Genomic DNA, 18890 nt, shown 5'->3' with positions numbered 1-18890 from the left:
CTCGCCCAGTGTTGCATTTTTGATTCTCTCTGAACTATGGCAGCTCCCCACTTTTTGCAGTGGATTTTTGACTAGGTGGCAAGGCCATCGCTGCATTTCGCGAAAAAAAACCACACGTAATTTTTCACAGGGCGAGGCATTGTGAAAAAATCCAATTGCACACATTTTGAGGAGTATTTAGCAACCGAAAACCATCGAGGGACATGGGCGACTCCCTGGAGAACCCCGACACATCGGTGGATCCGGTCGTGAACCTGTCCATTGCGAATTACGATGCATTCGCCAACTACCTTCGCAAGGCGGTGACCATCCTGCTGCCTGAGGAGGATGTGGTTCCCGCATCGCTGAACAACGCTCTGGACGATCCTGTCAACCAGGACACCATCCGGAAGTTCCTCTCTGATCCCCAGGTGCAGGCGCTCTACGTCCAACGCAATTGCATTAAAGGTAAAATCAGAACTTTCGCCCAGTTGGCAAAAAAAAGTGATGGGTGAAAAAAATGACACAAAATGGCGTCTTTTCCGCAGAGATAAAATGGTGGGCCAGCTTTTAAAGTTTTGCTTTTTCATTAAAAGAGTTTAAAATACTAGATTTGTATGGATAAAATGACTCATTATAGCGTTTGCTAGTTGAATACGCAACCAGTTTGTTAAAAATCAATGCGGCAGATGTTTTCTGTTTGAATTCCAATTAGAATGGGCTTTTTGTTTGGTAGTCGAAGGCTGAATACCCTAAAAAAATTGTAGTGCGATGTTCTTTATTTATAAAATGCTAACAATTAATTACAAAATAGTTGCTAGCACTGGAATAGAAGATGCAGGGCTTCAGATTTGTAGTTATATAGTTTTCTGATATAGAAGTTATAAACAAAAAAAACAATACTACTTTCAAATTGCTTCGTTTTTGGCAACACTTTTAAATCGAGTAGTTTTTAGCCAACTCGAGGTCTATTAACTAGGCTAAAAAGTAAATGAGTAAGAAAGACTTTAGATTTATTTAGTTTCAACTAATGATTAAACTTTAAATTGTTCTGATTAAAAAAGATTTGAATGCTAATTTTTAGGAAGAACAATTTAATTGAGAGAATTGTAATTTTACCAGTTTACACATGATAAAATGAATGTTGTTAAAACATAAATTGTTTTCACAAGACATACAATATAATCTGCCCAAAACAGCAAGAACAAACAACATTACAAAATCAACATACCTCATTAAAGGGTATGAAAACAAGTTTCTACGCATGACGTCAGCCCATCTGACTCACACCCCGATAACGATAGGTCGATAGATTCGCCTGCATCGATAACTGCAAACAGCTGTTTTCCGCTTGCCGGCTTCGTTTGTTTACAAACAATTTGCCGGCAAACAAGACAGCTGATGCCCGCCGAGCAACTAGTTTGTTTACGGAAGCGACCTTGGAGGCTGCGCACACCTTCGCCCGATTCGTTGACTTTGGGGCCGACATTGACATTGGCCGAAGGCAATGCCACCCGGCACAGTGGCATTGGCACCGGGGCCAACTGCGTGGGAGCAGTGACTTCCCCAAGGTCCAGCCTCGAGCGCACGAATTTCGAAGGTTTTCCCTTGGCCGCTAAAATCCCGGAGGTCGTCGCCTTGATAATGAAATCATGTCAGTGCCATGGCATTGGGTCCAATGCCAAATGGGTCGTACTGAAAGTGGGTGAGGTGTGATTGCGGGGGAATTTGCTGTCCTTGAGTCAAGCGGTGTTGGAGAATAAACACATTTGAGCGGTTTAACATTACTTATATTGATTTTTGCCACTTTCAGAGGACGACACCGAGCAGCCCGCCGAGGGCGAGGAGGAGAAGGAGCAGGTCACCTACCAGATCAGCAACGATGTCCACTTCACCAACAGCCGCATGGCCTCGCTGGCCTGCATCAAGCGCGGCGTGGTCGTGGAGGCGGACAAGTCGATCCACTCGCAGCTGCGGCTGATCAACTTCTCGGACGGATCGCCCTACGAGACGCTGCACGCGTTCATCAGCAAGTCCCTGGCGCCCTACTTCAAGTCGTATGTCAAGGAGTCGGGACGTGCTGATCGCGATGGCGACAAGATGGCTCCCTCCGTGGAGAAGAAGCTGGCCGAGCTGGAGATGGGACTGTTGCATCTGCAGCAGAACATCGACATACCGGAGATCACGCTGACGGCTCACCAGACCGTCAACAATGTGATTCGGAAGTGCTCGGATGAGAACCGCAAGGCCAAGGTGGCTGACTTTGGCGACAAGGTGGAGGATTCCTCGTTTCTGAATCAGCTGCAGACCGGTGTCAACCGCTGGATCACCGAGATCAAGAAGGTGACCAAGCTAAACCGTGATCCGGGCTCAGGAACTGCTCTCCAGGTGAGAAGAAATAGCCGACTTATACGCTTTCAAACATTAATTATATTGTTCTTACCAGGAAATCTCCTTCTGGCTGAATCTGGAGCGCGCTCTCTATCGCATCCAGGAGAAGCGCGAGTCGCCAGAAGTGGCTCTGACCTTGGACATCCTGAAGCATGGAAAGCGTTTCCATGCCACCGTTTCATTTGACACGGATACCGGGCTTAAACAAGCTCTAGCCACGGTAGCCGACTACAATCCTTTGATGAAGGATTTTCCTATCAATGACTTACTATCCGCTACCGAGCTGGAGAAGATTAGACCTGCCGTGCAGCAGATCTTCTCGCATCTGCGCAAGGTGCGCAACACCAAGTACCCCATCCAGCGGTGCCTCAAGCTCATCGAGGCCATCTCGAGGGATCTGTCGCAGCAGTTGCTTAAGGTGCTGGGCACCCGGCGACTGATGCACATTCCCTTCGATGAATTCGAGCGCGTTATGAACCAGTGCTTCGAAATCTTCAGCTGCTGGGATGATGAGTACGACAAGTTGCAGGGATTGCTCCGCGATATTGTGAAGAAAAAGCGTGATGAGCATCTTAAGATGGTGTGGCGCGTTTCGCCGGCGCACAAGAAGCTGCAGACCCGCATGGAGCACATGCGCAAGTTCCGACGCCAGCACGAGCAGTTGCGCACCGTCATCCTGCGTGTCCTGCGGCCCACCAAGCCGGCCGTTAGCGATGACGGCAACGCCGTGGAAACCAAGCAGCCGTACAGCTTAGACGCTGCCGATGCCAACGCCATCGAGGAGGTGAACCTGGCCTACGAAAACGTCAAGGAGGTGGACTGCCTGGACATCACCAAGGAGGGATCCGAGGCATGGGAGGCCGCTGTTAAGCGATACGAGGAAAAGATTGGTAATTAAGTTCATCCTATTATTTGTTTAGAAAATATTTATAGCATCTTCCTACTCTTAGATCGCGTGGAGACCCGCATTACGGCTCACCTGCGTGACCAACTGGGAACAGCTAAGAATGCTAACGAAATGTTCCGTATTTTCTCGCGCTTCAATGCGCTCTTCGTGCGTCCCCACATCCGTGGCGCCATTAGGGAGTACCAGACCCAGCTGATTCAGCGCGTCAAGGACGACATCGAGGCTCTGCACGAGAAGTTCAAGGTGCAGTACCCGCAGAGCAAGAGCTGCCGTTTGTCTTCGGTGCGAGATCTTCCACCAGTAGCTGGCTCCATCATTTGGGCCCGTCAGATCGACAACCAGCTGACGATGTACTTGAAGCGTGTCGAGGACGTGCTGGGCAAGGGCTGGGAGACCCACATCGAGGGCCAAAAGCTGAAGGCCGACGGTGACAGCTTCCGTGCCAAGCTTTCCATCTCGGATGTGTTCCATGAGTGGGCCCGCAAGGTGCAGGAGCGCAATTTCGGCAGCACTGGCCGTATCTTCACTATCGAGTCAACGCGTTCTCGCATTGGACGTGGAAATGTCCTGCGACTGCGGGTCAACTTTTTACCGGAGATTATCACCCTGGCGAAGGAGGTGCGCAACATCAAGAATCTAGGATTCAGGTATGGTTTATGATCCTTTCTTAAGCTTTGATTTTAATAAAATATTATACACAGAGTTCCGTTGACCATTGTGAACAAGGCGCATCAGGCCAACCAGATTTATCCCTATGCTATATCCCTGATTGAAAGCGTTCGCACCTACGAACGCACTTTGGAGAAGGTAAGATTCGTTTATCGAAGGCTGTAATCAGACGAATTAAAAGAGATTACAATATTTAATAAGGCGCAAATGTAAACAAACCTGTGCCAGAATGTAATCAATGAGAATTTGTCTGATATCAGCCTTACATCTCTTTTGACACCTTTGCCCAGCTCTTACACTTTACAAAATCACACGTGTCACTCCACTCCTCACAAGATGTCACCGTGCTGGAGCATTCGCTCTGTTCTCTTGCATTGCTTTGTTCCTGGCGTGCAGCTTGAATTTTGCTATCCACCACACTTTAAACACTCAACACGCCCATATTTGATCACCCTAGTCTTAGTCACGAGATCCGCTTTTGAACTAAACCAACCGAACAACCAACAACCTTTCTTTCATGCAGCTTAATAATAGGAGTCTAGCACAAAATTCTGTATTCAAGGTAGTGTCGTTTGTCCCCTAAAAGTTTGTTTATTCCGTAATCCGTATCTGCAACCACTATTTGATTTTCTAGTTAAGTTTGTTCAACTCCCGCATGCCAAGAAAGTACCTAGCTGTTATCCTTTTGTAATCCAAAACTAATTGAAGATTGTATCCAATACAGATCGAAGATCGCGCTAGTATTGTACCACTTGTGGCAGGACTGCGAAAGGATGTCCTCAATCTGGTCTCCGAGGGAATTGGGCTCATTTGGGAATCGTACAAGCTAGATCCGTACGTTCTTCGCCTGTCGGAGTGTGTGACCCAGTTCCAGGAGAAGGTAAAAAATAACTAAAATTGTTTTAAAATATTTACTAACGATATTCAATCCCACCAGGTCGACGACTTGCTGGTTGTGGAGGAGCAACTCGATGTGGACGTGCGCTCGCTGGAGACCTGTCCCTACAGCGCCGCCACCTTCGTGGAGATTCTGTCGAAGATTCAGCATGCCGTCGACGATCTCTCGCTGCGTCAGTACTCCAACTTGAGTGTTTGGGTTACCCGACTCGATGAGGAGGTGGAGAAGAAGTTGGCCCACCGTCTGCAGGCGGGTATTCAGGCCTGGACGGAGGCTCTGACTGGCAACAAGAAGGAGGTGGACACCTCCATGGACACCGATGCACCAGTTCAGCCCACTCATAAGCTGGGAGGAGAGCCCCAGATTCAGAATGCTGTGCATGAGATTCGTATCACCAATCAGCAGATGTATCTTTATCCTTCGATCGAGGAAGCCCGCTTCCAGATAATGCAGCAGTTCTTTGCCTGGCAGGCAATCGTCACCTCGCAAGTGCGTCTGCAGAGCACCCGTTACCAGGTTGGCTTGGAGAAGCCAGTCTCTCAGACTTACCGCAACCTGCTGACCAAGTTGCCCGAGGGAAAGATCCTGGAGAGCGCCTATGGAGCCATTGAAAATAAGGTGAGCGAGGTGCGCAACTACGTGGATGAGTGGCTGCGCTACCAGAGTCTATGGGATCTGCAGGCTGACATGTTGTACGGTCGGTTGGGTGAGGATGTGAACTTGTGGATCAAGTGCTTGAATGACATCAAGCAGTCACGCACCACCTTTGATACCTCTGATACTCGCAGAGCCTATGGTCCCATAATCATTGATTACGCCAAGGTGCAAGCCAAGGTCACTTTGAAATACGACTCCTGGCACAAGGAGGCTCTTGGCAAGTTTGGCACCCTGTTGGGCACAGAGATGACCAGCTTCCACGGCAAGGTGTCCAAGTCCCGTACCGATCTGGAGATGCAGAGCATTGAGGCGGCCAGCACATCGGATGCAGTGAGCTTCATCACCTACGTCCAGTCGCTGAAGAAGGACATGATTGCTTGGGACAAGCAGGTGGAGGTGTTCAGGGAGGCACAGCGCATCCTGGAGCGCCAGCGATTCCAGTTCCCCAACAACTGGCTGCATGTGGACAACATCGAGGGTGAGTGGTCTGCCTTCAACGAGATTATCAAGCGCAAGGACACGGCCATCCAGACGCAGGTCGCCAGTCTGCAGGCCAAGATCGTGGCCGAGGACAAGGCTGTGGAGACACGCACTGTGGACTTCCTGAACGATTGGGAGAAGACCAAGCCCACGGGCGGCAAGATCCGGCCAGATGATGCCCTGCAACAGCTGCAAATCTTTGAGAGCAAGTACTCCCGCTTGAAGGAGGAGCGTGACAACGTGGTCAAGGCCAAGGAGGCACTGGAACTGCAGGAATCGGCGGTGCCCAACAACAGCGCCGAGCGCATGAACGTTGCTCTCGAGGAATTGCAGGATCTGCGTGGTGTCTGGAGCGAGTTGTCCAAGGTGTGGACCCAGATCGACGAGACGCGTGAGAAGCCATGGCTTTCGGTGCAGCCACGTAAGTTGCGCCAGCAACTGGAGGCCATGATGGCTCAGCTGAAGGAGCTGCCCGCTCGTCTCCGCATGTACGAGTCATATGAGTACGTGAAGAAACTGATCCAGAGCTACATCAAGGTTAACATGCTAATTGTGGAGCTGAAGTCGGATGCTCTAAAGGAGCGCCACTGGAAGCAGTTGACCAAGCAACTGCGCGTTAACTGGGTCATCTCTGATCTGTCCCTAGGCCAAGTGTGGGATGTTAACCTGCAGAAGAACGAGAATGTCGTTAAGGACATCATCCTGGTGGCCCAGGGCGAGATGGCGCTGGAGGAGTTCCTTAAGCAGGTGCGCGAGTCCTGGCAGAACTACGAACTGGACTTGATAAACTACCAGAACAAGTGCCGCATCATCCGCGGTTGGGACGATCTGTTCAACAAGGTGAAGGAGCACATCAACTCAGTGGCCGCCATGAAGCTGTCTCCATACTACAAGGTCTTCGAGGAGGAGGCTTTGACCTGGGAGGAAAAGCTGAACCGCATTAACGCCCTGTTCGATGTATGGATCGATGTGCAAAGACGTTGGGTTTACTTAGAGGGTATCTTTTCGGGCAGCGCTGACATTAAGACGCTTCTCCCGGTGGAGACCTCGCGTTTCCAGAGCATCAGTTCTGAGTTCCTTGGCTTGATGAAGAAGGTGACCAAATCGCCCAAGGTTATGGATGTGTTGAACATTCCTGCTGTGCAGAGATCCCTGGAACGTTTGGCCGATTTGCTGGGCAAGATCCAGAAGGCTCTGGGCGAGTATCTGGAGCGGGAGAGAACCTCGTTCCCTCGCTTTTACTTTGTGGGAGATGAAGATCTTTTGGAGATTATTGGCAACAGCAAGAACATTGCCCGTCTGCAAAAACACTTCAAGAAAATGTTTGCTGGTGTTGCTGCCATCCTACTGAACGAGGAAAACAACGTGATCCTGGGTATTTCATCTCGCGAGGGCGAGGAGGTGCACTTCATCAACCCAGTATCCACCGTGGATCACCCCAAGATCAACGAGTGGCTGTCCCTGGTGGAGAAGCAGATGCGTTTCACTTTGGCTTCGCTGTTGGCACAGGCTGTGCAGGATATCAAGCAGTTCCGCGACGGAAAGATCGATCCTCAGGTAATGTAAAAATGTTTCAAAAAAAAAGAAATTGATAGTAATTTCATAATTTGTACCACGCAGGCCTACATGGAGTGGTGCGACAAGTACCAAGCCCAGATTGTGGTGCTCGCCGCCCAGATCCTTTGGTCCGAGGATGTGGAGACTGCCCTTCAACAGGCCTCTGAGAACAACCAATCTAAGCCGATGCAGCAGGTCCTGGGAAATGTAGAGAGCACTCTGAACGTACTGGCTGATTCGGTCTTGCAGGAGCAGCCTCCTCTCCGTCGCCGCAAATTGGAGCACCTTATCAACGAGTTTGTGCACAAGCGAACAGTGACTCGCCGACTCCTTAACAACGGAGTTACCTCGCCCAAGTCCTTCCAGTGGCTGTGCGAGATGCGTTTCTACTTCGATCCACGGCAAACTGAGGTGCTGAAACAACTGACTATCCACATGGCCAACGCTCGCTTCTTCTACGGCTTTGAGTATCTGGGTGTCCAGGATCGATTGGTGCAGACTCCGCTGACGGATCGTTGCTATCTGACCATGACACAGGCCCTGGAGTCACGTCTTGGAGGATCTCCATTCGGACCTGCGGGTACAGGAAAAACCGAGTCCGTGAAGGCACTTGGCAACCAACTTGGACGCTTCGTTCTCGTCTTCAATTGCGATGAAACCTTCGATTTCCAGGCCATGGGCCGAATCTTTGTCGGTCTGTGCCAGGTGGGAGCTTGGGGCTGCTTCGATGAGTTCAATCGACTGGAGGAGCGCATGCTCTCCGCCTGCTCGCAGCAGATCCAGACCATTCAGGAGGCATTGAAATACGAGATGGACAGCAACAAGGAAAGCATCACCGTGGAGCTGGTGGGCAAGCAGGTGCGCGTCTCACCAGACATGGCTATTTTCATCACCATGAATCCTGGCTATGCCGGTCGCTCCAATCTGCCAGATAACTTGAAGAAACTCTTCCGCTCGCTGGCCATGACCACGCCAGATCGCCAGCTTATCGCCGAGGTGATGTTGTTCTCGCAAGGTTTTCGCTCTGCCGAGAAACTGGCCTGCAAGATTGTGCCCTTCTTCAAACTGTGCGACGAACAACTGTCCAACCAGAGCCACTACGACTTCGGTCTGCGTGCATTGAAGTCCGTGCTGATCTCTGCCGGAAACGTGAAGCGAGACCGCATCATGAAGATCAAGGAACAGATGAGACAACGCGGCGACGAAAACATCGACGAGGCTTCGGTGGCCGAGAACCTGCCCGAGCAGGAGATCCTTATCCAGTCGGTGTGCGAGACCATGGTGCCCAAACTGGTGGCCGAAGACATTCCGCTGCTCTTCTCGCTTTTGAGCGACGTTTTCCCCAATGTGGGATACACGCGTGCGGAGATGAAGGGTCTGAAGGAGGAAATCCGAAAGGTTTGCCAGGAGGACTACCTGGTCTGCGGCGAGGGTGACGAGCAGGGCGCTGCCTGGATGGAGAAGGTAAGAGGGGCATTCACGATTTTTGAGTGGTTCGATTTATTTGTCAAGAAATCTGAGGAGTTGAAAAGTAATCACTTAACTATAAGCTGAGCAATTTCACCTTAAGTAGCTTCTTTTTAACACGGTGTTAATTTTCCCCAAATAATATTTATATGTGACTGTCTATTTAAATTCAGTATTCAATAATTCGATTACTTTCCGCCCTTATGGTTTTTACATTCGAAATCGATGCACCCAATTGGGCATGGATTTACTTGTAATCCACTTCATAACCATTCGCTTTGAACATGCTTACTAATCGTCAGGGACTCGGCTCCACCTGGGTGGACAAAGTAACTAATCCGAGAGGGTTGATCCGTATTTGTACTGACCCTCAATATTCTTTCACAGGTGCTGCAACTGTACCAGATCTCCAACCTGAACCATGGACTAATGATGGTGGGTCCATCCGGATCCGGCAAGTCCACTGCTTGGAAGACACTTCTGAAGGCTCTGGAGCGCTTCGAGGGCGTTGAGGGCGTGGCCCATGTCATCGACCCGAAGGCCATTTCCAAGGAGGCGCTTTACGGTGTCCTAGACCCCAACACTCGTGAGTGGACCGATGGTTTGTTCACCCACATTCTGCGAAAGATTATCGACAATGTGCGTGGTGAGATCAACAAGAGGCAATGGATCATCTTTGATGGTGATGTGGATCCCGAGTGGGTGGAGAATTTGAATTCCGTGCTGGATGACAACAAGCTCTTGACGTTGCCCAACGGAGAGCGTCTTTCGCTGCCTCCCAACGTGAGGGTGATGTTCGAGGTGCAGGATCTGAAGTTCGCCACTTTGGCCACAGTATCGCGTTGCGGCATGGTCTGGTTCTCGGAGGATGTGCTCTCCACGGAGATGATATTCGAAAACTATCTGTCCCGTTTGCGTAGCATTCCATTGGAGGATGGAGACGAAGACTTCGTGGGCGTCATAAAGCCGGCAAAGGACAAGGAGGAGGAGGTGTCACCCTCACTCCAGGTGCAGCGAGATATTGCTTTGCTCCTGCTGCCCTTCTTTTCGGCCGATGGCATCGTCGTGCGCACCCTGGAGTACGCTATGGACCAGGAGCACATTATGGACTTCACCCGTTTGCGTGCCCTCAGTTCGCTCTTCTCCATGCTCAACCAGGCGGCTCGAAATGTGCTGACCTTCAACGCACAACATCCAGATTTCCCCTGCTCCGCTGATCAGTTGGAGCACTACATACCCAAGGCGTTGGTCTACTCAGTGCTCTGGTCTTTTGCTGGCGACGCCAAGTTAAAGGTTCGCATCGATTTGGGAGACTTTGTGCGCAGTGTTACCACCGTTCCACTGCCGGGAGCTGCCGGTGCTCCAATCATCGACTACGAGGTCAATATGAGCGGTGACTGGGTTCCGTGGAGCAACAAGGTGCCGGTCATTGAGGTGGAAACGCACAAGGTGGCCTCTCCGGACATTGTTGTGCCCACATTGGACACCGTTCGCCACGAGTCGCTGCTGTACACCTGGCTGGCCGAGCACAAACCTTTGGGTGAGTTCATTAATTGACCAAAATCATTACAAATACAAAAATATTTACAACTCTTTCTCTTTTAGTGCTCTGCGGTCCACCCGGTTCTGGCAAGACTATGACCCTGTTCTCGGCTCTCCGAGCTCTGCCCGATATGGAAGTGGTGGGCCTGAATTTCTCCTCGGCCACCACCCCGGAACTGCTGCTTAAGACGTTTGACCACTACTGTGAATACCGCAAGACACCAAACGGAGTGGTCCTCTCACCTGTTCAGATTGGAAAGTGGCTGGTGCTGTTCTGCGATGAAATCAACTTGCCAGATATGGACAGCTATGGAACACAGCGCGTTATCTCTTTCCTGCGCCAGCTGGTGGAGCATAAGGGCTTCTACAGGGCCAGCGATCAGGCTTGGGTTTCACTGGAACGCATTCAGTTTGTGGGTGCTTGTAATCCGCCCACCGATCCCGGTCGCAAGCCGTTGTCGCATCGGTTCTTGAGACATGTCCCCATCATCTATGTGGACTACCCTGGAGAGACATCGCTGAAGCAGATCTACGGCACCTTCTCGCGTGCCATGCTGAGATTGATGCCTGCCCTTCGTGGTTACGCAGAGCCTTTGACCAATGCCATGGTGGAGTTTTACCTGGCCTCACAGGATCGTTTTACGCAGGACATGCAACCGCATTACGTCTATTCGCCTCGTGAGATGACCCGTTGGGTTCGTGGTATTTGCGAGGCCATTCGTCCTTTGGATTCCCTTCCGGTTGAAGGTCTGGTGCGTCTCTGGGCTCACGAAGCTCTGCGACTGTTCCAGGATCGACTGGTTGATGATTCGGAGCGCCGATGGACCAATGAGAACATTGATTTGGTGGGCCAGAAACACTTCCCTGGAATTAACCAAGAGGAGGCTCTACAGCGGCCGATCCTGTACAGCAACTGGCTGAGCAAGGACTACATGCCGGTGAACCGTGAGCAGCTGCGTGATTATGTGCGCGCCCGATTGAAGGTCTTCTACGAGGAGGAGCTTGATGTGCCCCTCGTACTCTTCGACGAAGTTCTCGACCACGTGCTGCGTATCGATCGAATCTTCCGCCAGCCACAGGGTCACTTGCTGCTGATTGGAGTTTCAGGAGCCGGAAAGACTACGCTCTCCCGCTTCGTGGCCTGGATGAATGGCTTGTCCATCTTCCAGATCAAGGTGCACAACAAGTATACCAGCGAGGACTTTGACGAGGATTTGCGTTGTGTGCTGCGCCGCTCTGGATGCAAGGACGAGAAGATTGCCTTTATTTTGGATGAATCCAACGTTCTGGATTCTGGCTTCTTGGAGCGCATGAACACGCTGTTGGCCAACGGAGAGGTGCCCGGATTGTTCGAGGGTGACGAGTACACCACTCTGATGACTCAGTGCAAGGAGGGTGCCCAGCGCGAGGGTCTCATGCTGGACTCCAGCGACGAACTATACAAGTGGTTCACCCAGCAGGTGATGCGCAATCTGCACGTGGTCTTCACCATGAATCCTTCCACCGATGGACTCAAGGATCGCGCCGCCACTTCCCCGGCCCTGTTCAATCGTTGTGTCCTGAATTGGTTTGGCGACTGGTCGGACTCGGCTCTGTTCCAGGTGGGCAAGGAGTTCACCACTCGTGTGGACCTGGAGAAACCCAACTGGCATGCGCCCGACTTCTTCCCCTCCGTCTGCCATCTGGTGCCGGCCAATCCCACTCATCGCGATGCGGTGATCAACTCGTGTGTGTATGTCCACCAGACACTCCACCAGGCCAACGCTCGACTGGCGAAGCGCGGCGGTCGCACCATGGCAGTGACTCCCCGTCACTACCTGGACTTTATCCACCACTTCGTCAAGCTGTACAATGAGAAGCGCAGCGACCTGGAGGAGCAGCAGCTTCATCTTAACGTGGGTCTCAACAAGATCGCCGAAACTGTGGAGCAGGTGGAGGAGATGCAGAAGTCGCTGGCCGTGAAGAAGCAGGAGTTGCAGGCCAAGAACGAGGCTGCCAACGCCAAGCTCAAGCAGATGTTCCAGGATCAGCAGGAGGCGGAGAAAAAGAAGATCCAGTCCCAGGAGATCCAGATCCGTTTGGCCGATCAGACAGTCAAGATCGAGGAGAAGCGCAAATACGTGATGGCCGATTTGGCCCAGGTGGAACCTGCGGTTATTGATGCACAAGCAGGTGAGTCCATCGGGCGAAAGTTGTTGAAAGGGCGGGCACTTAAACTAGTTAATTCTAGAATTAGTTATATTTATTCTTACTTAATGATAATACAAACACCGAAGAAAATTTGCGTTGGAGTTGGGTGATCAAAAAATGTTTAAAACTTATATAAGATATCAAGAAATTGTATATATTGCTCACCCGGACCCGAAATCTTGTTTCCTGGTATCCCATACTTTATATTTAATTACTTGTGTTATTTTTTGACCCAACCAAACAATCCACTCTCCATTCACGTTCGAAATCCGACAGCCGTTAGCTCGATTAAAAAGAAACACCTGGCCGAGGTCCGGTCGATGGCCAATCCGCCGGCCGTGGTTAAACTGGCCCTGGAGTCGGTCTGCGAGCTGCTCAACGAGAGTGCCGCCGACTGGAAGGCCATTAGGGGCATCCTCGTTAAAGACAGCTTCATCTCCTCGATCGTTAACTTGGAGACTGACAAGATCACGTACGCAACTCTTTCTCTCTAGCATCACGATATCATCTAGCACCTCACCCATCGAATCCTAATCAGCAATCAGTCTATTGTCTAAAACATATTTAATCGAATCGATGGATCCTTCGATCCTTATCATTTGAATATAATCTCCATTCGTACCACCCATAACTACAATATACTCTATATACATATACAAGCAAACACCAAAGCATACGCAATGCACTGGCCAACTTACCATAACCCTTACTACCTTATGATATCCCTAATATTCTGATAAGTTATATATGATGTGTAAAAAGTTGTCTCTTCTGTGTGTGTAAAACTGAAGACAGAAATATGAAATTGGAATATGATCAATATAGGTTTAGGTCTGTTCGGTTCGCCGAGTTCTTTGTACTCTTGCAAAGAAAATTTGGTTAATCTACATTGTTATAATATCTTGTAACAGAGATTTAAAACCGTCAATATTCTCATTGTATTATTACTTTAAAAACCGATCTTTCCAACTTTGCAAGAGTACAATTATTTTTAACCAGCAGTCGTAACCCTGATCCAGGTCCAGGTGAAAGGAACCAATTCGGTCCATAGTATTTAACTTTAGATGGTAACCTAGCCTAATTTTATAACAATAGATAAGTGCAACGTTGTGCTCAAACCGTATATTAATTCTGATCCCTCATGTTAACCAACCCACCAATCAATCGATCAACCAATCGACGATGTGCAGCGGTCAAGTCGATCCGCAAGCAACAGCTCGTTGAGGTGCGAACCATGGCTAATCCGCCGTCGGTGGTCAAATTGGCTCTCGAATCGATCTGCCTGCTGCTGGGCGAAAATGCGACCGATTGGAAATCGATCCGCGCCGTGATCATGCGCGAAAATTTCATAAATTCAATTGTATCTAACTTCGGTACCGAGAACATAACGTAAGCATGAAACAAATTTTTACCCACAAACCATTTTGTTATCGACTTTAATTCCTGTTCTTGTTGATGTTTTTGATGTTATGCTATAGTTTCGAGTGTAGAAATTGGTTTTCATTTGAGTTGACTTTGTTATTACTTTTTTTGTAGTTCTAGTTTGAATTGTTCAAGCGAGCTGCCTTATGGTTTGTAAATATTTGAACTCTCTAATGATTTAACTGAATTTTAAACTAATTTTGGTTATTGGCTCTAACTTTTGTTGATTTCTCCTTTGGTTTTGGTCAAATTTATCGCTGTTTCATAGTAATCCGACTGCTTTGCTTGCTTAATTCATTCAAATAACCTAATAAACTGGGGTGTTTTGTCGCTGACTAATGTAAGAATTGTATCAAAACAGCGATGATGTGCGCGAGAAGATGAAGTCCAAGTATCTGAGCAATCCGGATTATAACTTCGAAAAGGTTAATCGTGCCAGTATGGCTTGTGGTCCTATGGTTAAATGGGCCATTGCTCAGGTAAGGATCATATGAAATCTATGCTGCATATTTCTTAAAACCTTATTTATTCCAATCCAGATCGAATACGCTGACATGTTGAAACGTGTGGAGCCCCTGCGCGAGGAGTTGCGCTCTCTGGAGGAGCAAGCCGATGTAAATCTGGCCAGTGCCAAGGAAACCAAGGACCTGGTGGAGCAACTGGAGCGCAGTATTGCTGCCTACAAGGAGGAGTACGCCCAGCTCATTTCCCAGGCCCAGGCCATCAAAACTGATCTGGAGAACGTCCAGGCCAAGGTGGATCGCTCCATTGCTCTACTTAAGAGCTTGAACATTGAACGCGAGCGCTGGGAGTCCACTAGCGAGACTTTCAAGTCCCAGATGTCCACCATTGTGGGTGATGTGCTGCTCTCCGCGGCCTTTATCGCCTACGGTGGCTACTTTGATCAGCACTATCGGTTGAACTTGTTCACCACCTGGTCACAGCATCTGCAGGCGGCCAGCATTCAGTACCGCGCGGATATCGCTCGCACCGAATACCTTTCCAATCCCGACGAGCGACTGCGCTGGCAGGCAAATGCCCTGCCCACGGATGATCTGTGCACGGAGAACGCCATTATGTTGAAGCGCTTCAACCGCTATCCGCTGATCATTGATCCTTCGGGTCAAGCAACCACTTTCCTGCTCAACGAATACGCTGGCAAGAAGATTACAAAGACCTCGTTCTTGGATGACTCGTTCCGCAAAAATCTGGAGTCCGCACTGCGTTTCGGCAATCCCCTGCTCGTCCAGGATGTGGAGAACTACGATCCTATTCTCAACCCGGTGCTGAACCGCGAACTGCGTCGCACTGGCGGTCGTGTGCTTATCACCCTTGGCGACCAGGACATTGATCTGTCGCCGTCCTTCGTCATCTTCCTGTCCACTCGCGATCCCACTGTGGAATTCCCGCCGGATATTTGCTCGAGGGTGACATTCGTGAACTTTACGGTCACGCGCAGCTCTCTGCAGTCGCAGTGCCTCAACCAGGTGCTGAAGGCTGAGCGTCCGGACATCGATGAGAAGCGTTCCGATTTGCTGAAGCTTCAGGGCGAGTTCAGACTGCGTTTGCGCCAGTTGGAGAAGAGTCTGTTGCAGGCACTCAACGACGCCAAGGGCAAGATCCTGGACGACGACTCGGTGATTACCACATTGGAGACCCTTAAGAAGGAGGCCTACGACATCAACCAGAAGGTGGATGAGACCGACAAGGTTATAGCCGAAATCGAAACAGTGTCGCAGCAGTATCTGCCACTCTCGGTGGCCTGCAGCAACATTTACTTCACCATGGACAGCCTTAACCAGGTGCACTTCCTCTACCAGTACTCCCTGAAGATGTTCCTCGATATCTTCTCTACGGTGCTGTATAATAACACCAAGCTGGAGGGCCGGACCGATCACTCCGAGCGTCTTGGCATTGTGACCAGGGATCTGTTCCAGGTGTGCTATGAGCGAGTGGCTCGTGGAATGATCCACAACGACCGCTTGACCTTTGCCCTGCTCATGTGCAAGATCCATCTGAAGGGCACGTCGGAGTCTAACCTGGATGCGGAGTTCAACTTCTTCCTACGCAGCCGAGAGGGACTGCTTGCCAATCCCACTCACGTGGAAGGACTTTCTGGTGAGCAAATCGAGAGTGTCAACCGTCTGGCCACTCGTCTTCCCATCTTCCGCAAACTTCTGGAAAAGGTGCGATCCATTCCCGAGCTGGGTGCCTGGTTGCAGCAGAGCTCGCCGGAACAGGTTGTTCCCCAGCTGTGGGACGAGTCCAAGGCACTCAGTCCAATTGCCAGTTCCGTGCACCAGCTGCTGTTGATTCAGGCCTTCCGACCGGATCGCGTTATAGCCGCCGCTCACAATGTGGTCAACACTGTGCTTGGAGAGGACTTTATGCCCAACGCCGAGCAGGAACTGGACTTCACCGCCGTGGTGGACAAGCAGTTGAACTGCAACACTCCAGCGCTTCTTTGCTCGGTGCCCGGCTTCGATGCCTCCGGACGTGTGGATGACCTGGCTGCGGAGCAGAACAAGCAGATTTCCAGCATTGCCATCGGTTCCGCCGAGGGCTTCAACCAAGCTGAGAGGGCCATTAACATGGCCTGCAAGACTGGTCGCTGGGTGCTCCTAAAGAACGTCCACTTGGCTCCTCAGTGGCTTGTACAGCTGGAGAAAAAGATGCACTCGCTGCAGCCCCATTCCGGTTTCCGTCTCTTCCTCACCATGGAGATTAATCCCAAGGTTCCGGTTAACCTACTGCGAGCTGGCCGCATCTTTGTGTTTGAGCCACCACCAGGCATTCGGGCCAACCTGCTGCGCACCTTCTCCACGGTGCCGGCAGCGCGCATGATGAAGACCCCAAGTGAGCGAGCTCGCCTTTACTTCCTGCTGGCCTGGTTCCACGCCATCGTCCAGGAGCGACTTCGATATGTGCCCCTGGGCTGGGCTAAGAAGTACGAGTTCAACGAATCGGATCTGCGCGTGGCCTGCGACACCTTGGATACCTGGATCGATACCACGGCCATGGGACGCACTAATCTGCCACCAGAGAAGGTGCCATGGGATGCCCTGGTCACCTTGCTCTCGCAATCCATTTACGGAGGAAAGATCGACAACGATTTTGATCAGCGGCTACTAACTTCGTTCCTAAAGAAGCTCTTCACGGCCCGCAGCTTCGAGGCAGACTTTGCCCTGGTGGCTAACGTTGATGGCGCTTCTGGAGGCTTGCGTCACATCACCATGCCTGATGGCACCCGTCGCGATCACTTCTTGAAGTGGATTGAAAACCTAACTGACCGCCAGACTCCTTCATGGCTGGGACTGCCCAACAATGCGGAGAAGGTGCTGCTGACCACCCGAGGAACGGATTTGGTCAGTAAGCTGCTCAAGATGCAGCAGCTGGAGGACGACGATGAGTTAGCCTACAGCGTGGAGGATCAGGAGCAATCTGGAGTGGCCCGCGGCGAGGATGGACGACCATCGTGGATGAAGACACTGCACAATTCGGCTACCGCTTGGTTGGAGCTGCTCCCGAAGAATCTGCAGGTGCTCAAGCGTACGGTGGAGAACATCAAGGATCCCTTGTACCGATACTTCGAGCGCGAGGTGACCAGCGGTTCTCGGCTGCTGCAGACAGTGATCCTGGACCTCCAGGACGTGGTTCTCATCTGCCAAGGCGAGAAGAAGCAGACCAACCACCACCGTTCCATGCTGTCGGAGCTGGTTCGCGGCATTATCCCGAAGGGCTGGAAGCGTTACACCGTTCCTGCAGGATGCACAGTGATCCAGTGGATCACGGACTTTAGTAACCGTGTGCAGCAGCTGCAGAAGGTATCGCAGTTGGTGTCGCAGGCTGGCGCCAAGGAGCTGCAAGGCTTCCCCGTCTGGCTAGGCGGTCTGCTCAATCCGGAGGCCTACATCACGGCCACCAGGCAGTGTGTGGCCCAGGCAAACAGTTGGTCGCTGGAGGAGCTAGCCCTGGAAGTGACCATCACGGATGCTGGTCTGAAGACCGATCAGAAGGATTGTTGCTTCGGAGTCACTGGACTCAAACTGCAGGGCGCCCAGTGCAAGAACAACGAGTTGCTGCTGGCTTCCACCATCATGATGGATCTGCCTGTGACCATTCTCAAGTGGATGAAGTGAGTTTACCTTGTGAAAATCGGATTCTTTCTTTACTAAAGCTTTAATTTTTCTTAGGATCTCCTCGGAGCCGCGCATCAGCAAGCTGACATTGCCGGTTTACTTGAACTCCACGCGCACGGAACTACTTTTCACCGTGGACTTGGCCGTTGCTGCAGGACAGGATTCGCACAGCTTCTACGAGCGAGGTGTAGCCGTTTTGACTTCCACAGCTTTGAACTAAGTGCTCAGCACAAACTATCTTCTTTAGCCTATATATTAATCCTAACAATCCTACAGCGCTTCAGAAAAAAAACGATTTAAAACCCTTACTTTAAGTGTCTAAAAGGTTATGAAATATTTTATATTTTTTTATTTAAAGTCCCCTATGAAAATGTTATAAACTTTAATGTTCAAGAAAATGTTGAGATTAGAAATCCTTTCTTAAAGCTGAAAATATTTTAAACTTTCAACATTGGACCTAACAATTTTAATTACTTCTGTATCTTTTGAAGTCCGTTTTTGTTATAAGAACACATTCGTAAAATTATTTTTACCCAATCCCCTTAAAGTTTCCTAAAATATATATACTCTTAGCAACCCCAGCCAAATCTTT

The 18890-nt window shown here is 50.4% G+C and overlaps 1 protein-coding gene across 8 annotated transcripts; it reads left to right on the top strand.

Moving 5' to 3' along the window:
- Positions 1-99: 99 nt before the first annotated feature.
- Positions 100-18879, top strand: LOC119553614 (dynein heavy chain, cytoplasmic). 8 transcript variants are annotated; one of them, XM_037864071.1, is made up of 16 exons: positions 100-447; positions 1793-2367; positions 2426-3260; positions 3321-3924; positions 3979-4084; positions 4470-4508; positions 4671-4826; positions 4884-7538; positions 7602-9002; positions 9308-9334; positions 9393-10545; positions 10611-12719; positions 13928-14126; positions 14521-14638; positions 14699-18294; positions 18353-18879. In XM_037864071.1, exons 1-16 carry the CDS (start codon positions 204-206, stop codon positions 18516-18518), a joined length of 13983 nt encoding a protein of 4660 aa, XP_037719999.1. In that variant the 5' UTR covers positions 100-203; the 3' UTR covers positions 18519-18879. The 8 variants fall into 8 exon arrangements, with proteins under 8 accessions (XP_037719999.1, XP_037720000.1, XP_037720004.1 ...); XM_037864072.1 differs by lacking the exon at positions 13928-14126 and adding an exon at positions 13014-13209 and having other exon boundaries at positions 204-447; XM_037864076.1 differs by lacking the exon at positions 4470-4508 and having other exon boundaries at positions 204-447.
- Positions 18880-18890: the final 11 nt, after the last annotated feature.

The sequence above is a fragment of the Drosophila subpulchrella genome, chromosome 3L, assembly GCF_014743375.2.
Source record: "Drosophila subpulchrella strain 33 F10 #4 breed RU33 chromosome 3L, RU_Dsub_v1.1 Primary Assembly, whole genome shotgun sequence".
In the NCBI taxonomy this organism is placed as follows: domain Eukaryota; kingdom Metazoa; phylum Arthropoda; class Insecta; order Diptera; family Drosophilidae; genus Drosophila; species Drosophila subpulchrella.
The sequence above is the reverse complement of the archived record's forward strand: the minus strand, read 5'-3'. Positions and strand labels throughout refer to the sequence as shown.